The 25,199-nt window shown below is 40.4% G+C and overlaps 1 protein-coding gene across 2 annotated transcripts; it reads left to right on the top strand.

Moving 5' to 3' along the window:
- The first annotated feature begins 354 nt into the window (after positions 1–354).
- On the top strand, positions 355–23,702 carry prss12 (serine protease 12). 2 transcript variants are annotated; one of them, XM_083934419.1, is made up of 13 exons: positions 355–756; positions 3,711–3,849; positions 4,935–5,107; positions 5,305–5,455; positions 6,104–6,282; positions 7,198–7,336; positions 7,445–7,665; positions 11,053–11,194; positions 14,262–14,467; positions 15,089–15,167; positions 15,964–16,086; positions 19,733–20,028; positions 22,472–23,702. In XM_083934419.1, the coding sequence occupies exons 1-13, from the start codon at positions 423–425 to the stop codon at positions 22,801–22,803; spliced, it is 2,514 nt and encodes an 837-aa protein (XP_083790545.1). In that variant the 5' UTR covers positions 355–422; the 3' UTR covers positions 22,804–23,702. The 2 variants fall into 2 exon arrangements, with proteins under 2 accessions (XP_083790545.1, XP_083790544.1); XM_083934418.1 differs by having other exon boundaries at positions 7,195–7,336.
- Positions 23,703–25,199: the final 1,497 nt, after the last annotated feature.

Raw genomic sequence — 25,199 nt, 5'->3', positions numbered from 1 at the left:
GACCTCGCAATCAAATAAGCCTTTTAGTCGGTCATGTTGTCTCAACAATAAGCCATTTCTCAAAATTTGGGCAGCCTGCCTGAATAGCCCTACGTGATGAGCCCCCCTCCCTGTAAATTTGACATTTGATCGATACATTGCATGGTATCCTATAAAATTGCCAACTAGAGCTGATGATGTAAAATCGCAATATAGGGGGGATTACTCTGAATAGCCTATTATGTTATTGAATTGTCGTTGAGGGACTCCCTGCCCATCAGCCCAGGCAAAAAGGAGTTTCATTGATCCGCTTCGTTTCCCGGTTCTCACTCTCGTCTCACAGCAGGGCGATGAGGCTGACTGAGACCGTGTCTTCAGCTGATGATACGAGCCCCTGATGATAGAAGCCACTGTCTCCGGCTGCCTACGAACAGAAACCTAAGATGGTTTTGTCATTTCTTGTTCTATCAGCCGCGCTTTTGGCTGCGAATAGCGGCTTCTGTTATTCCAGCAGCGTCCCTTCATTCATCCTGCCGTTCACCGACTGCGTCCAGAGCCGTGGGAAAGACGGTTTCTACCGGGGAGCGATAGACGTCACCGAGTCCGGCACCCGGTGCATGAACTGGACCGAAATGGCCGGATTCAAAGAGCGCTACCCGGGAAAGGGAATAGGACAACACAATCACTGTCGCAACCCGGACGGCAGGATCCGACCCTGGTGCTTTTTCAGGAACCCCAAAGGCAGAGTGGACTGGGGGTACTGCGACTGTAAACAAGGTAAGCACGCAGGCCTAGGCATACAGCAATACTGTAGGCTATTTTGTTCATCTCATCTCATCTTCATCCGCTTATCCGAGGTCGGGTCGCTGTAGGCTATTTTGTTAAGATTCATAATTTAAAATCTGTAAATTATGTCGAGAACATTTGACACGGACATCTAGTCATTTGAGAATGCCGCAGATAAATCATTACATGATATATGCCTATTCATTTTTATTTAGACTGAGGAAGAGCAGATAACTGTGCAGGGTGTTTTGCGTTAGTTTGCCACTGTACTAACAATTTTCCAACTCTAGTTGTGTTCAACTCAGGAAGCACATGCTGAAGTAATTAGACAGGACACACCTTCAGTGTCCCAGCCAGGTGTGAGTACAGTGCATATGCAGATGGCAAGTCTAAGCACATTTGTGCTGTAATGAGTGCATAGGTATTTGCTTATATTGTGTGCTTGGGAATAACACAGGGACCAAGTAAGAGAATAGTGGCTCAACAAAACCTCTCTAAAAAAAACATACAACAAGAGGTTAACATGGGGAACACCACACATTATCAATAGGTTATCAAGCACCCTACACAGACTTGAAAGTGTTGCTAAAAAACAAAGAGGGCAAAATTGGTCCTATAACTCTGGTTTGGTAAAAGGTAGAGAAGTAAGATAGAAAGATCGTTGTGAAAGGAATAGAGTGTGTATTTTTCATCTGGCAAAAGACAAGCTGAGTGTTGGACAAGCAGCCTGTGGTATTTTTAGCCTTGTAGTGTGCTGGCACATTGGTCAATCCTCTTCCGGTAATTGATACATTGAAAATATCTTAGGTTGAAAACAAACTACCATCATGTTTCATGAACAAGTTTACTTGAAAGTTTTTGAACAGTGGATTTCACCTGCAGAGTTGTAAAAGATGTGGCTTTAAGATTTAATTTCGCACATTCAAAGCACTTTTTAGAATTGCCAGTAGAGAAGTTCCGATACCATTTTTTTCCTTCCCATACTCATATTGATACTCGTGCTGTGGTTATCGGCCGATACAGAGTACAGGTACAGATACCGATACCAGTGTGTTTAAAAAAAAAGAAAAAGATCTATACCCCTGCATGACTTTGATATGATTAACATTGTTGTAAGGCCTGGCTCAGGTTAAACCCTTTGTAAAACAACAGCAAATGGAAACAAGTATAAAACAATAGTGCAACATCAACTTAACTAAATAAATGTAGGAAAAATTATTAACAAGATTTTACTGAGAATGATTAAACTGATTAATTAAAGATTAAGGAGAACTGTGTCAGAGCTAACGGAGCTAACCAGTAAATAAATTTCTATTTTGAATAAATCATGTGGTATCGGATCAGTGCCTGGATTTCCGTACTCGCCGATACAGATGCCAGCATTTTCGGCAGTATTGGAGGCATTTCCGATACTGGTATCAAAATCTGAACAACTCTAACTGCCAGTAGTATCTCTTTCCTATCTATACCATTCTTTTTATAGACTAGTTGTGATGTAACGATCTGATGTGTCTATTGCGTTTCAACCAATTTCGGGGCGATACTGACTCAAATAGCTGAAGCGGGTATTGTATTGTATTGTATTATTCATTTATTTCAGACTTGTAATCCAAAGATGAGAAAAAAAAACAAAAAAAAAAACAACACACTGAGAAGAGAAAAAAGAAGAATTAACAATTTACACATACAGTCTGAAAAGGGGATGAAAGGAAGCAACGCTTATAAATTTCCAACCCCTCACCCAGCACCACCCAACCCAAAATAACATATTATAACAATACAATATATTGTAGTGACATAAACAGATATACATGACAAACAAACAGACATATAGACAGACAAACAGACAGACAGGCCCAAACTTTTCCTGCTTCTACACCCCCTCTTCCCTCCAGAACATATAGGCAACAGAGCAAATGCCAGACAGGCAATTAGACAGATAGACAGGCATTCAGACAGACAGGTGTTTAGACAAACAGACAGACCCTCAGACTGAGAGACAGACAGGCATCTATACAGACAGAGACAGACAGGTAGGCAGAGCGATAGACAGACGCCTAGACGGACAATGGGTGTGTCCGTGTGTGCGCCCGCCGCGTGTGTGTGCGTGCATGCGCACCCGTGTGTGTGTTTGTGTGTGTGTGTGTGTGCGTGTGTGTGTGTATCGTGACAATGGGGTCCATCTTTTCAATTTCATTGATTTATATAGTTTATGTAATATACACATTATATAGTGGAATTTTAATTACTGTTTGCTGTTTATTCATTTTTACACTTCAATAGTAATTCCTGTTAATTTAAGATTTTTCTTAACAAAGTTTCTGTTGCACCACTTTAATATAATTAATAGATAACAATTCAGTTCATTTTTATCTATCTATCTTTTTTGTTACATTTTGTTTTTAAAAGTTAGGAAATCAATGTTTAAACCAAGTCGGATTGAATAAATAATAATCCCGGTCCCTTCCACACAGTAAGGCATACAGTTTACAATGGTGAATCGGATCGGTTCTCTATACTGGCCGATACCCAAAGCCCAGGTATCAGCATCGGGACTGAAAAAGTCAGATTGGTGCAATCCTTAGATGACACGCACATGAAACATTATGTCTATGGATGTCAGTAACTGATGTGCAGTGAGAACTTCTACATGCAGCCGTTTTGACGCAGACAGATTCATTGGATAATTTACAAGACAGTATATGTGCTCTCCTGTCATCTTTACAAACTCCAAACTGCCTGCCCTCCTCTTTCTCTTCTTTTTCCACTTGGATTCAATATTTCTCTTTTTTGCCTCCCCGATTTTCACCTAGTTCTGTCCCTTTTATTTTCCCCCTGCCTTTCCTCCTCCGCCTTACTTATATATTTTAATATGGTGTGACACGTCTCTTTTGTGCTTTATATTATTCAACCTCTGCTCTTCTCCAACCCTCTTTCCATCCTAGGCTCAGTGCGTCTGCAAGGAGGCCGCTCCAAGCTAGATGGCAGGGTGGAAGTCTATCTGGGAGGAGTCTGGGGGTCCGTCTGTAGCGATGACTGGGGGGACGAAGACGCTGCAGTGGTTTGCAGACAGCTGGGCAAGGGGTGAGAGAGCACACATGCACACACAAATGCACTCAGCCACGCACTATTTACTACTCTCTGTCTGCCGCCCCCTCTGACATACGTATTCAGACACAGGTGCAAGTACAATCACCATCTGCCATATAAGTTCACAATGTGAAGCTGACTAAAGAGGTCTGACGTATTAGACGACTGTGATGGAAATTTAGTGGGAACACTTCGGACATACATGTGCTCTCTCCACAGTCTTTGTACTTTTCTCGTGTGACCCTTGCATTCCAACCCCCCATTCCCTAGAGGTATTTAAATACCTTCAGTGCTCAGTTATTTACCTTGTTACCACCTCTCTCTCTCTCTCTCTCTCTCTCTCTCTCTCTCTCTCTCTCTCTCTCTCTCTCTCTCTCTCTCTCTCTCTCTCTCTCGAATGAGTGTTATGGTCATGCCAGAAGAGCCTCTGATTTGCCGGGTCTCATGGAGCCTGATCAGAGATATTGACAGTGTTCATAAACTGTGTAGTCAGTGTGGGTGCAGTCAGTTGAGAATGTGTCTTATTTCCCTGGAGAACAGAGACGTTCTGTGCACTCACTACACATGTTAACACAAACACAAGTGCTGGCACGCATGCCAACATGAACACATGCCTGTGTGTGCATATTCACACAGGAGCCAGTCAATGAAAATCCACAGCGGAAAGGAAAGAGGGCAAATGTCAGCCATATGTCAGCTGGAATCGTTGGTGATGACATTCACATGGCCAGTTATTGAAACCGTTTCGTCTAAAACTGCTGACCGCATTGCCCCTGGAATGGCAGATCATGAACATACAGATGGCTCAAGGTTACTTCTACCAGGCTAAAAGCTGCTGCTGTGCCTTTTCCTCTGAGATGGGCTGCCTTAGCCTGCCTGCAGGATTTATCTCAGATGATAAGAAATAAGAAGTTCCAAGCAAGTCTAATTAGGTTGCATTTCTATTGGAAAATGTTCAGATGTCTTAAACAACATCTCTCATCGGATAAGACTAATTTGCTGTTTGGTGTTAGTTGTGGGAAAAAAAAGGTATTTCAGATTAGTAAATGCAACTTGTTCGCTTATTGATCCTCTTCCAGGGTCTCAGGTCGTGCACGTGCGGTTCCCCTGTTTCGTCCAAGCAGTGCTAAGCTCCACTGGAAGGCGGTCCATTGCCAGGGAGATGAGCCAGATCTGCTCCAGTGTCCTAAGACTACCTGGAATGGAGGGGAATGTTCTCTGGCTGCAGCCATCACCTGCACACAGCAGCAAGGTAGGCACTTCTAATGGGGAATTATAGGTATGTGATGGATGGGTAGTGGTTTGGATGAAGATCCAAAACCCCAACAAACCTTGAACAATTCTACAACTTGTTCTCAGTACTTTAAAATGAAAAATGTGGTGTCAGCTGGCAGGGATTCTTTAAGTAGACTGTGAAAATGTGTGTGTGTTTATGCTTGTTTGTCCCAGCGGTAGTGGCACTCCCCATAAGACTGGTTGGAGGTCAATCGGGGTCAGAGGGCACAGTGGAGGTCTTCCATGCAGGGCAGTGGGGTTCCATATGTGACGACCAATGGGACGACAGTGATGCAGAGGTGGTGTGTCGACAACTGGGGCTGAGGTGAGGGGCACACACACACATACATACACACACACACACACACACACACACACACACACACACACACATATTAATGTTTATATTCACATTCATTCCAACCAGTAATTAGCATAAAGGAAATGCACGATGTACATGAGATAAAGAGGAAAAAATGTGACAGAAAGAAAGACTAAAAGCTTAGATGCGTTGATGTGGGAGGCCAGTCGTTTGTCTCTCCCTCTGTTTCCAAAAGTATGAGAAGTATTCTTTCCATTCGGACACACACAGAGAGAAGAGCAAGCACTAAAGAACATCTGGGGTCAGAAAATGAATCAGGCACATTGTTCCTGCATGAATTCTAGTACCACAGAGATATGCATATTTAGCAACACACTCTGCAAATGTCCTTGTGTGCATTTTTTGTGTTTATCACTGTGGTGTTGCAATGTTTTTGAATGCACAGATATGTGGGGTAAAATATTTCTCAGAAATGTATTTGAAATACCACAGGTTTATTCCATTCAATGTCCAGATTAAACAAATAGCATCCTATAAATTGTATTTTGTAAGTCAGTCAGGACCCATCTGTATATCTGTTTTTCATTGTATTAGTATAACTGCAAGCCAAACCTTCTATTCTTCTGTACAGTACACTCTTTTTCTTTTCAGCGGTGTGGCGAGGGCATGGGGCCAAGCACATTTTGGCAAGGGTTCAGGCCGTGTGTGGCTGGACGAAGTGCGTTGCACAGGCAATGAGCTCACTCTGGAGCAGTGTCCAAAAAGTGCCTGGGGGGAACACAACTGTCTGCACTCTGAGGATGCAGGAGTGTCCTGCAACCCTCTTACAGGTAGAAGGATCCTTAGCATTTGTAAACCATAATATTCATAAAAACATTTAAGTGAAATGCCCTATATTTTAGATATAGACATAGAACCCCCATCAGGAATTCCCACCTTATCATGGCGGACAATAGGCAGACAATAGACCTTTCACATGGCAGACATTTTGACTTGTCAAACACGGATCTAATAATTGTTGCACAGGGCTGTGGTATTGTGCATGCTGGGTTACTGGAATGCATAAATTATAAGTAGAGCAGTCATTAATGTTATATTACACCTGTGTCTTTCCTGCTATGACAAGGCAAATGAAAAAGAGGCATGGAAATTGGTTTCAGGAGAGAAAAATCAAATCAAAGATCCCCATGAGATGTGGGTAAGATGAAAATTTTACCTTCCCCACGTTAGCTTGCTCCTGGAGCCAGTGAGGCATTGGGATGGGGTGCTTTTAGGAAAGCTCATGGTGGCTAGGACAGGAAATATGGGAGGTGACTATTGCTCAGCTTGAGCAAACAATGTGGGAAAGGTTGTGTGTGGTTTCACCACACACAAGGAGAGGAGTCTGGTGTGTTGCAAGGTGACCAATGTGTGAAGGCAAAAGTCTTAAAGACTCAATCTTGGCTACAGATACTGGCCATTAAGTCTGGATAGGATCTGCCAGAGCGGTTGTCATTACTGCAGCCAGAAATTACTACATCAGCAGTGTTTTGTCTAACTAATTTCAATGCGATTTGCAGCACTTTTGTTGCTTTATTGGGATCAATAACAATGACTTAAAATGTACAAAACGAAAAGAAAGTGAGTTTAACAAGTGAGTTTAATAAGGATGAAATACAATGAAAAAATCACTTTCATATGTATCCTCATTAGCGAGGGCATAATCCTCTGTCTGTCTGTCTGTCTGTTCCCTTTCTCTCCAGAAGGCTCTGCTAGGTTGGTCGGGGGCACAAGCAGCCATGAGGGACGCTTAGAAGTATTTTACCGTGGTCAGTGGGGGACAGTGTGTGATGATGGCTGGACAGACTCTAACACACAAGTTGCGTGCCGACAACTTGGTTACAGGTAATATAACATATTCATGCCCCAGACAGGCACATACACATGAACTCTCAGTGCTTATTAAGAAGTTAAAAAAATGTGTTTGTGTGTGTATTCATGTCTACCTTGCAGATTAGGTGAGACTCTCCTTTCCGAAGGACTAGATATCACCCCATTCCCACGCTTTGGGGTGGGGTCAGGTCCCATACTTTTGGACGATGTGAGCTGCACAGGGAAAGAACCTAGCCTATTGCTGTGCAATAAGAAGGAGTGGCTCCGCCATGACTGCACACACCATGAAGATGTTAACATCGCATGCAGCCCTGATCGCAATGCAGAGAGTCTTCCAACAAGTAAGACAGACTCTTATCCTGCTGTAAGTTCCTTAACGGTTACAGATAGCATATAAACCATGAATTGGTGAGAGAAGCTCAATGTAACCTAAAAAAATGCTGGTTATATATGTGCTTAGATATTGTGTATGTAATGCACGTGCCTATGTAGATGGTTCCTGTTTTTAGACTTTAAGACAATGAGCAGTGCTTCTTGAAACGTTAGAGAATGTGCTGTTCATGTTGGGGTGCTGGAGGTTAGAGGTTTGCAACTTAACAAGCACATAAGTGGGCAAAATTTTAATAATTTCAGGCCAGTATTTTAAGAAAATCGGTTGTAACACAGGTATTTACCTATGTAAACAGTAACAGGCTCTTTCTCAAAAGTCAGGACAGCAACTCCTCTCGCAACACTTTTAATGATCTTGTAGTACTCTTCTCCTTTGCTTATTTTAGTCCATACGGATTTTGATATCATTGATCATTTGATTTTAACATCTCAAAACAATCAGCGGGTGGTATCGTTTTAGATCATTTACACTATTATCTCTCTTTTGTGTTGCCATTTATTAATACAAATCATTTATTTGAATAAGGGGGTTGCATCAGGGTTCAGTCCTTAACCTTTCTGTTTTCCATCCATAAGCAGATCTTACTCAGATCTATTTCTCCTTTGATTGCAGCAACCTCACATACATAGAAATTAAATATTTTGGTGTCTGAAAAACTATTTTTATGTCAGTCCAATAAAACAGAATTCATCCTCATAGGTCCAGAAGTAGAATCTCCTCTCCTCTTGTTTTACTGTTTTCTAATATTATCTCTTATATTTCTGAATTCCTGTTTAAAACAAAGTCATCTACACAAGTGTGCATTACTTGAGGTTCTTGCATTCAAATGTCTTTTGAGATCCAGTTGCAGACTATAAACCACTATTTCAGCATCTCTTCACTAGTTCCCTGTGTGTTTCAGAGTTGACTTGATTGTGTATTTTAATCATTTTTATAGCTCATATGGGGTAGGCTCCTTTCTGCTGAGTTCTGCATGAGATCCTCTGGTTGTTCCTTTTTATTGGTTCCAAGGTGGAGACTAAAAACCATCAGCATTCGCCATCTGGGCCCCTCAACTCTGGAATTACTAGATGGATGAGATCTGGCTAGCAGGATTAAAAAAAATAATAAAAGTATTAAATCTTGTTTAAAAACCCATTATGCTACAACCACTGATGCTGATTATACTTATATATATTTTATTCCCTTTAGCATTTACACTTTAAGAGCACACATCCCTATGTGGTATGGTGGTGTGGCAGTGAAGAAAAGGATACCAAAAAATTAAAGCCTCTTTTTAATTTCCCGTGACTTAGTAAAATCCAGTAATGGAAGTGCAAGTTGATCTAAAATCTGTTTCTAAGATCGACCTGCAGTCAATTTGATGACATCCGACTGAGGAGAAGAAAGCATTCTCCAAGCGATAAATAGAGGGTGACGTAAGTCCTGCTCACTCTAATAGGCACAGCTGTTAGTTGACTTGTCCTGCCTTAATAAGTGGCCCACTTGTAAAGGTGTCATGATTAAATGGACCTACCACAAACCTTTACCCAAAGTAAGTCTCCCTCATGCCATTCGTCACTGTTCCTTACTGCAAAATCATAACTACCAAGCACCAATGGGATATGTTGTTGGACACACATAACATTGCACTTCTTAACTCTTTATAAGAAGAAACAGAGAGGTTCAGTGATGTTTGTACTTGCTGAAAGAAGAAGGGAGGGTGGAATGGTAGCACCATTAAAAGCCTATGTCTATAGCCTCCAGACACCAATAAAGATGTGTAAGCATGCTGGATGGAGCTAATACTGGCTCAGATTTCACCTCATACTGTATATAACTGTTAAATTGACTGCCATCTGTCTTTGCTGAATGCAACAGTCTGATAAGTCTGGTGAATGTCACAGAAAGGATACCTCATGTTTTTTTTATATCCTAAGTGATGATGGCTTGTGTTTTTGGCAAGAGCAAAAGGGACACTCTCACCCTACAAACTAACTAAAGACTGCACAGCATTTGAATGTGTGTATTTGTTAGTGTGCATTTGTTTGAGTGTTTGTGTATTCACGCAAATCCCTCCTTCCCGCTCAACATGCCACAGGCAAATTGGTTTATGTTGTTCTTGGAAAAGGAGAGAAATCAGATAAGCCAGGCTGTGCTTTGAACTCTCTCTCTCTCAGCATTACATTATATCAGAGCAGCAGTGTGTGTGTGTGTGTGTGTGTGTGTGTGTGTGTGTGTGTGTGTGTGTGTGTGTGTGTGTGTGTGTGTGTGTGTGTGTGTGTGTGTGTGTGTGTGTGTGTGTGTGTGTGTGTGTGTGTGTGTGTGTGTGTGTGTGTGTGTGTGTGTGTGTGTGTGTGTGTACGTGCGGGAAAAAGATGAGCATTTCCTCAATAGCCAACACCAACAAAGAAGTAAACATTCCCACAATTAACTCTTCCTACCTTAATCGTACCCTCCTAGAATTCTTATGTCACTCACACAATATATGAAAGCAACATTCATTCATGTCATTCATAGTCACAGAGAATGATTTCAGTTTTAGGATGTCCTATTTACAAAATTACTGTATTACTTGAAAAAGTGTTTTAGCTGCAAAAGGAAAATTCCTAATTTAAATATCATAGCATAAAAATACCTGACACTTGGCAAGAGTGTAAACTGATCCTGCACTGTACAAACATGGAAAAGACATTGGCATTAACAGAAATTAGTGTGTGTGTGTGTGTATGTGTGCGCGCGTGTGTGTGTGTGTGTGTGTGTGTGTGTGTGTGTGTGTGTGTGTGTGTGTGTGTGTGTGTGTGTGTGTGTGTGTGTGTGTGTGTGTGTGTGTGTGTGTGTGTGTGTGTGTGTGTGTGTGTGTGTGTGTGTTTGGGCCTGTGTTTGGGCCTGTGTGTGGGTCTGTGTGTGGGTGTGTGTGTGTGTGTGTGCGTGTGTGTGTGTGTGTGTGTGTGTGTGTGTGTGTCTGTCTGTGCGAATCTGCATGTCTGGGAATCTGTGTGCAAATGATGATGGATGGTTTAAACCTAAAGCTCAGACCAATTTGATTAACAGTGTTAGTGAATATAATTTTTATAGCAACAGGAGTTTCAACAACAATTTCCCTTTCTGGACACGCAGGTGGTTACGTGCATGAAAAGAGACAGGTGTTCAAGCAACTTCCTTTGTAGGGAACATGAGCGCACATGCCCCATTAAACTAGACATGCTAGCCCGGAGGATCAAGTTTGTTAGGGAATGTGTGTGCGTGTAGTCTCTTTGGGTATTTCTAGACTCAGGGGTTTTGGGTAACTTAAGAGAGCTGGAATGCATCTGCCCCAGTGCAGTTTAAATTGCATTTGTGTGTATGTTTTCTTCAGGTGTGCCAGTAAGACTTGTGGGAGGAGAGAGCCTCAGGGAAGGCCGAGTGGAGCTCTTTCTGTCTGGACAATGGGGGACCGTGTGTGATGATGGATGGACTGACCGCGACGCTGAGGTAGTGTGCCGACAGCTGGGATACAGGTATGTGTGCGCATGTGTGTTGGACTAGTCTCTATGATAGCCTTGTGCTTCTGGGTAACATGATAAAAACCACAAAGACTCACATGGAGCATGAGCAAAAAGAATGTTTTGCTGTGATCACTCTATCTATCACACTCACTTAAGTGAATCCAGACTGCCTCTGTTTGCAAAATCAATCTTCATCACTTCTTATTGACATCTGTCTTGCACTCGCTTCACTACTTTCTCTATCTGTCTTTCATCTCTCCACCTCTCAACCCTTCTCTGTTTTCAGTTTGCACCTCATCACGCACGTTTCGAGTTTCAAGTTAACCTACAATGGAAAAATTACACTATGCTTTGAATCATTTAGGTTGACTGCATTTCATTAATCAATCTTTACAAGTTGTGCACTGCAAGTTCTTTGAGAACTTCTTATTAGCTTCTGGTGTGCTGCCAGCTGCTTTAATTAAGGGTTTCAGCTGTGCCCTTTTTGCAGAGCCAAGGTAAACATTCAATTAAAGGGCAGACCAGTTGTGCATATGACACAGTGACAGATATGTAGAGGCATAGCAAACTACCTCATCTCATCCTCTGTGTGTGTCCCATTATAATTCCCCTCTGAGACACTGTCCCGTTTTCCAAAACAATGGCAAGGGGATGGTGAGGGAAAAACTGTACCGTAACAAACTGTCTTCATTTTCTCTCTCATCACTGCTCAGCAGATTGCCCTAGCCACACAATTTTCTGTGACACATCTGTGTATAAATATGAGCCACATCTGGAGTGCATTAGCATGAGAACGAGAGAGGGAAAGCGTGTTGGAGGCGTGTAAAAGCCATGTTAGGATCATCATTCTGTCTCGCATAGGGTGTGGTGAAAGGTCATAACATGCACAGCAGGTCCCTGCGGTTTAGATTTTGCTCTGGTGGTGATAAAACAAAATACAGACACACACACACACACACAAACATTATATTCAGCAGTCAACTGTTTGACCTAGAGTCACTTTGAATGATATCCTACATGAAACTTGACAACACACACACAAACACAGGGAAAGGTTGCTAGCATTATACTTGAAAAATTAATTTGCTAGTGGTCTGAATAAAGCCTATAATGTGGAGTGAATAGGACTGATGGTCCATGTACCAGTAACCTATAAACATTAACTGACTTAAAGGCAAAGGGAACCTGTTTGTCCATCAAGTATAGCCATTTAATAGTTGTATTTCTGCAAATGTGGCAAAAGGCAAAAATGCAATGTTCTTTGTACCAAGCTGTAGACATTTTTTAACATGTGGGCCTATGGGAATGTACTGGCTTTTAGAGCCAGCCTCAAGTGGCCATTTGGTCGCTTGCCCTCAGCATCATGATATATCCAAGTCACCTTGGCTGCATCTTTTCTTCTTCCTCCCTTGCAATATTTATAATGGATCTAACAAAAATGCAGCCAAGTCAAGAAATATGGTTTTCACACATTTTAAAGATAATTCATATTACATAGACAGCGCATGAAATATGATGTTTGAGATAACACTTTAGTACTCAAAGCAGATTGTGTTGCATTCTGACTGATGTTGCGTACGGACTGTGCGTTGCCACAGAAACACACCAAACAGGCTTGATGTCAGGCTCTAGGCTTAGTTCCAAGTGACTTGGAGGTTCACTCTTTACATGCTATGTACCGCTCAGGGAGCTACTGGAGACACAGTCACAATGCTAGATGTCTCAATAAGAGACATGAGATTCCCTTTGGATGAGTGGGGGGATGCAAGACCTGCCACCCATCAAACTCCAGGGACGCAACTTGAGATCCTCTCAGTCGATTATCTGTCAATCTTAATTAAAATCACAGTTTCAGCCTACACAGGCACACATACACAACTATAACCTCCGTACATGTGTGTTAGCTGTTTGCTAATTAAAGTCAGAGGTGAGAAAATGAGACAAATACTGTTATCAGATTGTAAAATTGGTTTGACCTGGTTTGCGTCACAGCCAGAGAATTTCAAACCATAACATCTATACTAAAATGTCATCACCGCCTGTATGTTTATACACACGTCACACATGCAGACAAAAAGATGTGGCCAAGCATTCAACTCTGAAATGTTTTTGTTTGTGACATGATTAAAGCTGTTTTGGAAAAGATACAATTACAATATGAAAAAGAAATGTATAATAGAGTTTTAATCACTTAATCAAAGATCTTTTTTAAGCAAATCGACAAAACAAACCAAAAAAATAAATAATAAAATCTGTCCTGAATATCCTACGTTTAAATCTCCTCAGACTATTACACAGAACAGACGTTTCAAATTTTGGCAGGAGCTGTAGCTCACATGGAAATGGTTCAAAATTCTCCAGCTTGTCTTATACCGGAAACAAAGTGAAGGGAGCACATTACTCTAGTGTCGGCCTCTCTCTATTGCCAATGGAGTTTAGAATTAAATTCAAGATTTTTTTTATAGTAACTTCAAAGACAGAGGCTTTGGTGTCTTTTCCCTAAAAGATTGGAATCATACACTGAATCTTCCAAATCCACTGATCATTTTTAAAAAGCTTCTCAAGACTTACTTATATTCCATTGCTTTTTTCTTAACGGAGGTTTTGCTTTTTTGTTGATGTTATTTCTGTTTTGTAAATGTTCCAAGTAGCATACTCCGGGGCTGAAAAAAGAAGCCAACTGTAAAGTGTCAAAATCAGTTGCACTTGCCTGAAAGGCCACTTGAGGCTGGCTCCAAAAGCGAGTCAACTTTACAGCAGAAATTAACATGTTCATAGTCTGCTACAAAAAACAGTTTTGGTCTCTATAGCTAATTTTCCTGTTCATGATTACTGGAGAGAAGCTGAATAGGTGACATATTTAATACAGTCTATGTAAACTGAATTTGGTTGTTCATGAATTTATTCCTATCCTACCTTTTTGATACTTTCTTTTTATTGTGACAATGAATTTATTTTATCTCCAGCCTCAATATTAACCACATTTTTGGCAGTTCTTACAGTTTTCCGGTTTAATATAGTTTATGAGGCAATAGCAATGAAATATCCGTGTGTCCTGTGTCCTGTCCACCCTTCACAGTGGGGTGGCAAAGGCCCGTGTGATGGCGTACTTCGGGGAAGGCACAGGCCCCATCTATGTGGACAATGTGAAGTGCAGTGGCGAGGAGCGTTCGTTAGCAGACTGCATCAAACAGGCACCAGGCACACACAACTGTCGCCATAGTGAGGACGCTGGGGTCATTTGTGACTATGGTGAATCACAGCCCAGCTACAAAGAGGTCAAAGGTAAGTCAGGTTTGTTTTTACATAAAGTAAATGGAGCACTTGTGATTTATCTGGATCATCTGAGTGTACATTAAGCAGGCATGAGACTATAGTGTGTTTAGCAAACATGACCATTATGCCGTATAGACTGGGAAACAAATGACAAAAATAAAGTCAGGATTTACCATTCTGAGAGGAAAATGAACAGGACCTAAGTGTGTGTGTATCCAGATGGTAAAATGGAGAGAGCAATGTTATTGCTTCACCCTGTCTGTCACACATCAGGGCAGACTCATACAACGCTATCCCTTACCGGCACATATGCTATTACTTTCATGTCTCACGTGCACATACTGCGGTAAGATAAACCAGTGCAGAAGGGTGTTTTGTCTCTTCAGTATGATAAATTTCATCTTCTGTTTGTAGATTTTAACATTCCATACACAAAGACTATGAAAATGATCTTTATTTCAGGTTCATGTGTGGTAGTGAAAGATGAATGTAAAACATTATTATTTTTTCGATCAGTCTAAATATTTAATAAGAGTGACATCTGAGGCCAAATGTATGGTTTAACAATCATCATCCTCCCACACACTCTCAAATATACATACTCAATGGTTCCTCTTTTGTCTCTGTCAGATCCTGTCAACTCAATATGTGGTTTGCGGCTCATACACACCCGCCAGCGGCGAATCATAGGAGGAGAAAACTCTCTGAGGTAAGCTGGAAGGGACAGAAGTTATTAATGACAGCACAGAGAAGTTCTGCAAGAGACATATAGAATAAAGAATATTGCACACATTTTCAAGTCAACGAGTCTCAGATGGAAAACAGCTGATCTGTAGCTGAATGCAAAGAAATGTCCAGTTGTGTGTTTTTCTTAACACAAATGTGGGTAAGTGGAAGCCTAGGAGTAAGAATGTAAGCAATAAATGTGAGTTTGTAGCCTACAAAGATTTACATTGGAAATAACAAGAAAATCCTGTGAATGCTCTGTGTTTAAGTTTGTTGTGTGTGAGAAAGAGACAGAGAGAGACAGACAGAGGTTGGAATAAACAGAGAGAAAAGCAACATTTATCCGTTTTTATATGTAACCGAGTGTGTGTGGTCACATTTATGGTTAGATGTGAAACCAACCTTTTTTTTCCAGTATTTATTTGTGTGTTTGTGTGTGGCCATTTTTAGATGTCATCCTGCATGTTTACATTGCTGCTACATAGCTGTATGTAAACTCATTCTTCCAGGTATGCTAATGTTTGTGTGTCCTGCAAAAAACCTCACATAAATCCTGCAGGAAAATCACATAAATCATATTTGGATAGAATATACAGTACAGTACATGTTCCTGTTTTGGCTACCTGTCAAAGGCTTTGTTTTATGGATCGAGGTGTAATAACCATATGTGCTGACTTTAAAGTACGTTTGTGCAGTTTTGTAATTGCTTGTGTGTGTGTGTGTGTGTGTGTGTGTGTGTGTGTGTGTGTGTGTGTGTGTACGCGCACGTGCGTGCGTAGGGGTGGCTGGCCATGGCAGGCTGCAGTTCGTTTGCGAGGATCTCGAGGAGATGGGAGGTTGGTGTGTGGAGCAACTCTCATTGATACCTGCTGGGTCCTTACTTCGGCACACTGTTTCAAGAGGTACAAACACACATACACACACACATAAACACACACACACACACACACAAGAGCAATCATAAGACCGCACAAACGATGTCTACTCACACAGTTTGAAATGCCAATTAATCTCATACAGCCGGTTTGGTTTGGAGGCCAGGAAATAATAACATACTTTTACATATCTGTTTACGTGCCTTTCAAAACAGATGGCGAGCATCTTGCCTCTTGCCTCAGTCGGCATTCTAGTGATTTGTTTAGAGTCTTGGCTTTTTAAGTGTGGTCGCATTTTACATATAGTAAGAAATAAATATACAATAAAACCACACAATAATTTAATGCTTTAGAGGTCCCATATTATGCTCATTTTCAAGTTTGTTCTTGTATTTTAGGTTTCTACTAGAAAAAGGTGAATGTGATACCAATACTCTTATCAGATTGCTATCAGAACATGCTTTAATGTTAAGAAAAACATATTATTTTTCTCATACTGTCCGTCTGAAATGTTAATTTTGACTGTGATAGCACTATAGCAACACTTCCCGCCTTTATATAGTAAAGTTGTGACATTACAACTGTACAAAAGTCCTGACAGCTTGTTTAAAGGCACAGTTTCTGAATAAAGGCTGTGTGTGATTGAACTTCTTTAAAACTTTCAGAGTATATATAGCACCCTGATTTGCTTTATAATAAAAAAACAACAAAAAAAAACTGCATTGGAAATCTCAATTTTACGTGATGGGACCATTAAAAATACTCTTAGAGCTGCCCTTATAACATGCATCCACAAATGTATCTACCTTTCACCTCAACAATGTGAGCAGTGATCAGGGGGGGTTTGGCTGTTGTTGTAGTGCAGGCAGCAGGGAGAGAGTCAGAGTTACTTAATTTCCACTTCATCTGGTCTGGGGGCCTCCACATGGCACCACCAACTCAAAATCAATCACCTAATGCAAGCAGGAAAGGAAGAAAGGAAAGGAGGTGGAAAGAAAAACACATGAAAAGGAAAAGAAAATGAATTGAACGGAGACTTTGCCAATTGACTTGAAGAGCTGAGAAAGTGGAGAGTTGTGAGGGCACTAAACCTTGGGTCTGCATTTGATATTTGTACAGCACATGTGAGGCTGTCAGACTGTATTTTAGGAATAATATTTTTTGTTTGCGTTACCAAGTATTAGTTCCAACATTTGACTTTGGGAAAAAAACAGAACTCTTACAGGCCCTGGCAGCTCTACCAATATAAATCCTGTTTTTTCCACATTTCTCCAGCCATTCCCAGGCCGTTTCCACTGCCATAGTTGTTCTCCTAATGCAGGAAACCCTACTCTACAATGTGACTGGTACATCCTCTTCCTTTAAATGTCACATAAAGGAAACATAGATCTGTGCTATGCTGCAAATTAAGACCACTTGGGATGTAGCAATCAGGACTTCTAGGACTGATTAATGCAAACAGTGTGATTAGTTGACCACCAGTATAATTGCAGATGGAAATAATTAATTTTACTCTCACTCATTACTACTAATGCTTTGCATTAAATACTGCACAGTGTGCACTATAGTGACCATAATAGTTGGCCTCAAACAACACAGTCTTTAACGGATTCTTCTTGTGGCTGAATGCAGCAGCTTGCATGTGAAAGAGTAAATAAATGATAAGCTTTTCCAAGCAAATTAATTATATGTTGATTTTGTGGTTAATGACCACTCACCTACTGCCTCAGGCTTTGCTTTTTATATTGAATGGGGTTTAATAATTGATTGTGGTTTGTGGAATTAGTCTGTCAGAATATTAACATTTTGCTGACTGTACAGCACAACATTTTCATATTGTAACTAATTTATTTCTGGTAGATGCTGCTCAAAAGATACCATCAGTTCACACCAAAACACCACATATTACGACGTAAAAGAAATTGTCAGAGGTATTTTGAGCTGTACCATACAGTCTTTGAGCTGTACTAAGGATATTTGTTTAGAAATTGTTAGCAGACAAGAAAGGTCAGACACTACAAACAGCTTCTCTCGTCTGCCTGATCACATATCAGTCTTTCATGCTCCAAGCTGTTAGCTTTATCTATGACAGCTTTGGAAAGTAATTTGCTGCATGCAGGCCAGAGCATGCAGACCAAGATAGGGACTTCCGACTTAACAGTGTCACCTTTCTTATATGGTAACCGAATTAGGGTGATACACACACAAGCACACACAACAACATACTAAACAAACACATACACAGAATGCACCATAAAAAGTTGGCATACCCACTTCTCCTTTTTCGAATTTGCACACAAGCACAAATTATTTTATAGTGACATTTTAAGATGCAACTACTTCTACAATGTAACCAAAACGATCATGTTACCTTATCCATTACACTACCGTCACCACTTAGTAGGTTCATAAAAATTGGGCTTAGGTCAGTTGTCACATGCTGTCAACGTATTAAACCTATTTATACCTTGTAACTGTACTACAGCTGGGGGCTTGCCAACAGTAACACAACTCCAGCAGATTTATAACTGCTTGTGGAAACAACATCAACAATGTGTAAAGGGTAACACAATGTTCAAAAGGTAACACAGTCAAGCCTCATTCTAATCCTGAGATTTTGCCTTTATGGGGTTAGCACTGTACATAGATGACTGGCCAGCAGTCTCTCTGCTCTGCCAGGAACGTCATGGCATTCCCAGGTCAGGAAATCTTTCCGGAAACACTCTACCAGTTAGAACTGGACACAGAGACTTGGCTCGATTAAAAGGTCCCCTAACGTCACTGCTCTCCTCTTCCTTCACTTCTCTCCCTTCTTCTCCTTTGTCCCTGACTTACCCCATTCATCTCTTCTCCATCTCTCCCACTGGATTAAAAAAGACCAAACATCTCCAACAAATAAATGAAAATTGTGGGAAACACTTCATTCTGTAAACCTATGAGTCAGTTTATAGCATAAACACACAGACACAATAACAGATGTATTGTTATCATTCTTGCCTATACTCCAACTTTTCATTTGTTTTGCCCCTAGAAGTAGTGGAAGAAGTTTGTGAACCCTCCTTAGTCATGATTTATAAAGAATTGATAGAATGTAAAACAAGGTTTTGTGGAAGAAAAAGGTACAGCAGAGAAAAGGAGAGACCACATAACTGATCGTTTACTTGAGAAAAGCTTTTAAGACTGTCTGATTAAGCCTATGAAATATGTATAAGCCTCAGGGGGAACACAAATGCAATACATAATGGAACATCTAGCTAAAAATTGAATAAAAAAGGGTATAAAATAGTAGAAGATTGAAAGAAAATATAAAAATATTAAAAAATGTTTTCAAATACCACAAAAATCAGTTGGTGGAATGACCATGAAAATCTGACTGTGTTGTCTATAAAGATAATTTTAAACGCCTTAAAAACATGTGCAGAAAAAAAGAAAAATCCATTCTACTACTCATTGGCAACGAGTGCTGATTTTATGACAGTGGGTGCTCAGTGTATTGTGCTTGAATTTTTTCCAGCCCTATAGATGGACTATTGCTGAGGTAACTACTGCCAGAGCTCTTTATTTTATTGCTCATGGCTTATGAATCAGCGGTCGGATTGCTCAAACAGAGACACACACACACACACAGACACACACACCTTTTCTCCAATGGCCTCTCCATCCCTCTCTGCAGGTATGGAAACAGCACCAAGCAGTATAAAGTTAGAGTGGGCGACTACCACTCCCTCGTCCCTGAGGAATATGAAGAGGAGTATGGAGTCGATCAGATTATCCTCCACCCAAGCTACCACTCCCATAGCAACGATTACGATCTCGCCTTGGTACGTCTGTCACTGGGGGCAGTGGGCCAGATGCCAGGAGAGTGTGTGTCATTCAGCCGTCATGTTCTTCCCGCCTGTCTGCCGATTAGAAAAGAGAGAGTCCTCAAACAAGCCAGCAACTGTCACATTACCGGCTGGGGTGACACAGGTGAGGGTGTGTGTGTGTTTGTGTGCAGACGGGAGGTGGGTATGATGGCTCTAAGGGCATAAATTAATTTAATTATTGTATTTAACATGTTATATGGGAAGGTGTAGAGCCTTCACACCTCTAAATTATTTAAAGTTAATGGCAGTGCAGAAAAAAACAGATGACTAAGAGACAGATTCAGTGTAATTTGAGTTGCTGTTTATTTCCACCTTTTTATCTCTATAAGGCTAATTTAAACATTTTTCAAAAGTTGACCACAATGGTTACATTTGGTGTCGGTTAGGTTTAGGCACCAAAACAACCGTTATGTTACCGGTTAAGTTTAGTCAACAAAAGTTGACAGTTTGGCATCAAAATAACTTGGTTAGGATTACAAAAAAGATGAGGTTTGGCTTAGTACATCCGGGACATGAACACCAACGAACCTTGGTTGCCCGGGTGAAAGTTCTATGTTTTGGGAGCCATCCACCACCCGAACCTTCCTCCAGAAGCAGAGATCAGTGGTCTTAAACGATGTACCCTGCTTATAAACGTTAAATACCCACAAAATCAATATGTGGAATACACAAATTACAGTGCACTGGTTTCTTCAGTAATAAATACGTAAAATAGACACGGGTTACTGTGCATTACTTGTACAAAAAGTGCATGACTGTAAATCAGCCAATAAACAATGCAGTAACATAAAAACAGTAAGTTAATGGGGGATCACAGGAAATCACATTGGGGCTAGTTGTTTGGGATAAAGCCTATTGTACATTTGGACAGACAGTGAAACAATCGCATGCTGTAACCACAGTATTCCTACCAGATGTTAGTCATTTTGAAGGTCAGCTGCAAATGCATATGAGGCTGAAGAGAATCATCCACCAGTAATTTCACTTTGACTTCACACTCTGTATCTGTCCACACACTTGACTTGACTTATGTACACCGACACACATCTGTTTGTGATCTTTAAATTACATGCTGATGTTATTAATCATAGCAACTAAGTCACAAAGGGCTACAGAACGCCTCAGTACACGCTTATGCAAAACAACACGGGCTATTTAGAGTGTCTGCTTAGTACAGCTGTTTGTGTTGGCAATCTGCCTCTCTGATATCATTCACATACACACACATGCACACACAAACACACACACACACACACACACACACACACAAGCAAGTTTTGTACATACATGCCACCTTAAGATACCATGGATAGTTAATAACACTTTTCGTTAGTAGCTACATGTGTAGGTTCATGTGTAGAAGGCCATGGATGTTACTGGTTGTTTGAGGTGTTAACAGAAGGGTTGGCACATTTCTCTCTCCAACTCCCAACAGACTAACAGTAATGTGACATGGTCTTCATGCAAGGGAATTAGATTTTTCTTTTGAAAAGAGACAGAAAAATGTGTAATGGGTCTCAGAACCCAGAAACCTCGAAATTGATTCATCTCTGTATTAGAGCTCTCTAATGCTAATGATAAGACGGTTTGAGCCTAGTGAAGTCTGCTAAGGGGTATAATGTCCTAAACTAAAGTGTTGAGGTACATTTGATCAGACGATGGCACTAGTTGAAAGGTCAGGGGATCAAAGTTTTAACAATTCATCCCCCAGAGACCATGAATGTCAAATATCCCAGACATTCCACTCAGAACCAAAAATAATAACATTCTAGTGGTGCTAGAGGATCAAAGGGACGGGCCAACTGACCGACATTGCCATCCCTAGAGCCGTGCCACTATATAACTAGTCTGTCTGTCTGTCTGTCTGTCTGTCTGTCTGTCTGTCTTTCGATTGTCTCATCAACCATTTATCCAATCGACTTCACACTTGGCAGGTTTGTGGCCGGGGACCCAAAGAAATGCAGTGTCGAGTGAGTGCTCGTAAGATGTATGGGACATATTTATAACTAGGGTGTTATATACACACTGTGTAGTTCATAGAGAGGGGACCTCTATTAACTATTACACTTCTGAATAGCATGCTGAGCTTGCTTTCTGTCGCTTGCTGCAGTACATTCAAGAATAGATGTAGAAAGAGCAATACTTCTTAGAAAATTCAAACATTTCAAACATCAGCGATGTGACTTTCAGAATAAATGCTTTGGTTTGATGTTTGTCCGAACATAGCAAAAGATGCGTACCAGTGCTAGAGTATATGCACAACTATGTCATGGCAGGTGTTGCTCAGGACTCAAGGAAGCACAGGGTCGAGTGTAAAGTTGTTTGGATGAGTGGCTCTTGAAAAAGCTGCAAACAACAATACCAGAGGTAAAACAATCGGCCCGTTCTGAACAGGCACTGCAATAGTCATAGCTAAAACATTATATATATATATATATATATATATATACAGTATATATACAATATATATTATATATATATATATATTACACCCACACTCGTCCTACCTTTTACTTCTCATTCTAAACTCTTTGCCTCTTTCTCAGGCCGCTCATACTCCAAGACCCTACAGCAGGCACCCCTCTCCTTACTTCCCCGTCGTCATTGCCAGCAGCATTTCCACAGTGCCTTCACAAGCCGCATGCTCTGCGCCGGCAACATCCAGTCGGAGAGGCGTGTGGACAGTTGCCGTGGTGACAGCGGAGGTCCGTTGGTGTGTGAGCGTCCGGGAGGGGGTTGGGTGGTTTATGGGGTCACGTCCTGGGGTCATGCCTGCCGGACACAACAGTCCCCTGGCGTCTACACCAAAGTCTCTGCCTTCAGCTCGTGGATACGCAAGGTGATTGGGCATTATGACAGAAAAGAGAAAAGGCGATGAAAGATGAAAAATAAGTTAAAACAAATGACCTCTCGATCAGAAAGAGTGACGCTCAAGACTTACTCGATTGGTCAGGGTACACCAATATCAGGTGATAACAATGTATTCATGTCACAAATAAGTGATGCCATGATGTTATGACCTGATTATTCACTGATGTAAGTCCTAACCTGACTTTCAAATGGAGAGCACAAGGCAACGCTGGACTTTTTACACCTAAAACACTTTTTTATAGTTTTTGAAGAGAGGAAGTTGTTTCTGTCTTTTCTCTCATATAAATCATAAGCACTTATTTTAATGATTTAATATGCTCTTGTGCTGCAAGATTTTGGATGGTGAAATCTAAAGAAAATGTAACTTTGTAACTGTGTAACTTAAATATCTTTTTGTTGTTTCTTGTGACATTGCATACTACACCAAAATGTAATTTCCCCCTAAAATAATGTATTCTGTGTTTGCTTTTGTTATAAAACCGTATTGTAATTTATGATGTGAAAAATGATTAAAATGTTGAAAAGGGACCACAGTAAAAAAAAAAAAACCCAACATACAGCATACATGCATGTACACAGTATAATGGCATGCTAACTTGCAGTCATGCACTAAGAACCCCCCTCTTGGTACTTGGTGCATAATATTCAGTGCATTTGTGTTAAGCATTCTAGTCACCTCTAAATTTACAAAATTTAAGTGTCTTTACACCTCATTTCATTATTGTTTATGTTAGGTTTCTCCATTATGCTCATTCTTTTACTCCGTAAAGCTGTATTCAGGTCTTACTACGCTAATTGCTCTCAGGCATTTATAATATACATCCAGTCATTATCTGTCATTTTCTCAGTGCTGCGTTACATTTGCAGAGAAAGGAATGGACTCAATCTTTTCTGAATCAAAGCACGCAAGCCTTTCTAAGTGTTGATGTGTCATGGCCGCACTGCTAATTCATGTTGTTTTGGTTCTGGTGGGATAATTACGTGTTGTCGAGGTTTTGACAACACTGAATGGAGACAATCTGGTACACTTGAAAAAACTACACTGCCTTCTTATTTGGTGTTTACTGACTATGTGTTATGTTTTATTGTACTGTAACATGTCTTTATAAATGAGATTTTGTAAAATAAATAAATGAGGTTGTTGCGTGTTTAATTAAGATACATAATGACCATAGTATGTTTACGTAAAAACATTTTGGTATCGCTGTATATACTTTCAAAGTGGTTGTTGCCCTTTATGTTACACAATCGGCCATTCCCACACATCTTCAAGCTGACAGCAGCTGGAACAACAGAGCTCTTTTAGGTTTGTTTCTGACTGCAAACTGTCAAAGTGAGCACCACTGTGTGAGACAATGTGTATGCACACACACTCACACACAGTGTCTACAGGAATGTCAGCCATTTTCTTGTTCTTGTCCTCCTTTACATGGCAAAGTCATGTTGACATAGAACCCATTTAAGAACTGGAACAAACTGCTACAGCGGGAGGCTAAATTAAATCTTGGCAACATAAATACAAATATTCTCATTTTTCCAGCATTTCTTTTTTTCTCTCATGTACATCAAAAATATTTTAAGTGTAATCATTTAACTTTTGCACAGTTATTGTTAATGCTTTGCACATTGTATCAAAACATTTAATGTATTATTCATTTACTGTATGTTTTTTTCTCATTAAGTAAAAATCTTCATCCACAGTGTTTATATCTCTACAGTATGTTTAAATATCCGAGAGCATAGCACCACCTTGTGGTAAACCCATTACACTAAACTGTATTCCATAATTATGTATGGATGGCAAGTTCATTTGCAATTGCACATATTGCAGCACAAGCGCAATTTGTATTTCCATATAGCTGTCTTTTCCTTTAGACGAGTTATGTGTACTCATAGATCTAACTCAGACAATGACTACTGTCATCTAATTTTTCATTTGTTGTGAAAAGCATTTGAAAACCAAATACATACAAAACGTGAAGTGATTCAAATTACGTTGAAAGGCATCATAAAAATAATGAAGTTATCTGGCTCTGTTAAATAATGTGATATTTGCCCTGGCTCTGCTTTTAGATAAGCTTTTATTTGATTTTAAAAATGAATGAGTTAATGAGCATTTTATGAGACATGTTGCTAAAAACCGTTCCTTTTTCATCCTCATGAACTTTGGATGAAGCATAGTGACGTTTTTTAATCAAAATTGAATTATGTGTCAACCAGATGCGATGGTTGCACTCTGGTAGTTTTGCAAAAGTATTTTGCAAACATACGCATGAACACAGGCAGATAATTCATTAAGCCCAGAAGGCTGAATGTTTGTGGGAGTAAATGTGTAACTCCATTATAATTTATCATCGTACATACAGTATAATCTTTGAAATTAAAGAAGTGCTCTCAACTAGA

This window comes from Echiichthys vipera (genome assembly GCF_963691815.1).
Source record: "Echiichthys vipera genome assembly, chromosome: 2".
NCBI classification, from domain to species: domain Eukaryota; kingdom Metazoa; phylum Chordata; class Actinopteri; order Perciformes; family Trachinidae; genus Echiichthys; species Echiichthys vipera.
Note: the sequence above shows the minus strand (reverse complement) of the source record. Positions and strands in the feature narration are given on the sequence as shown.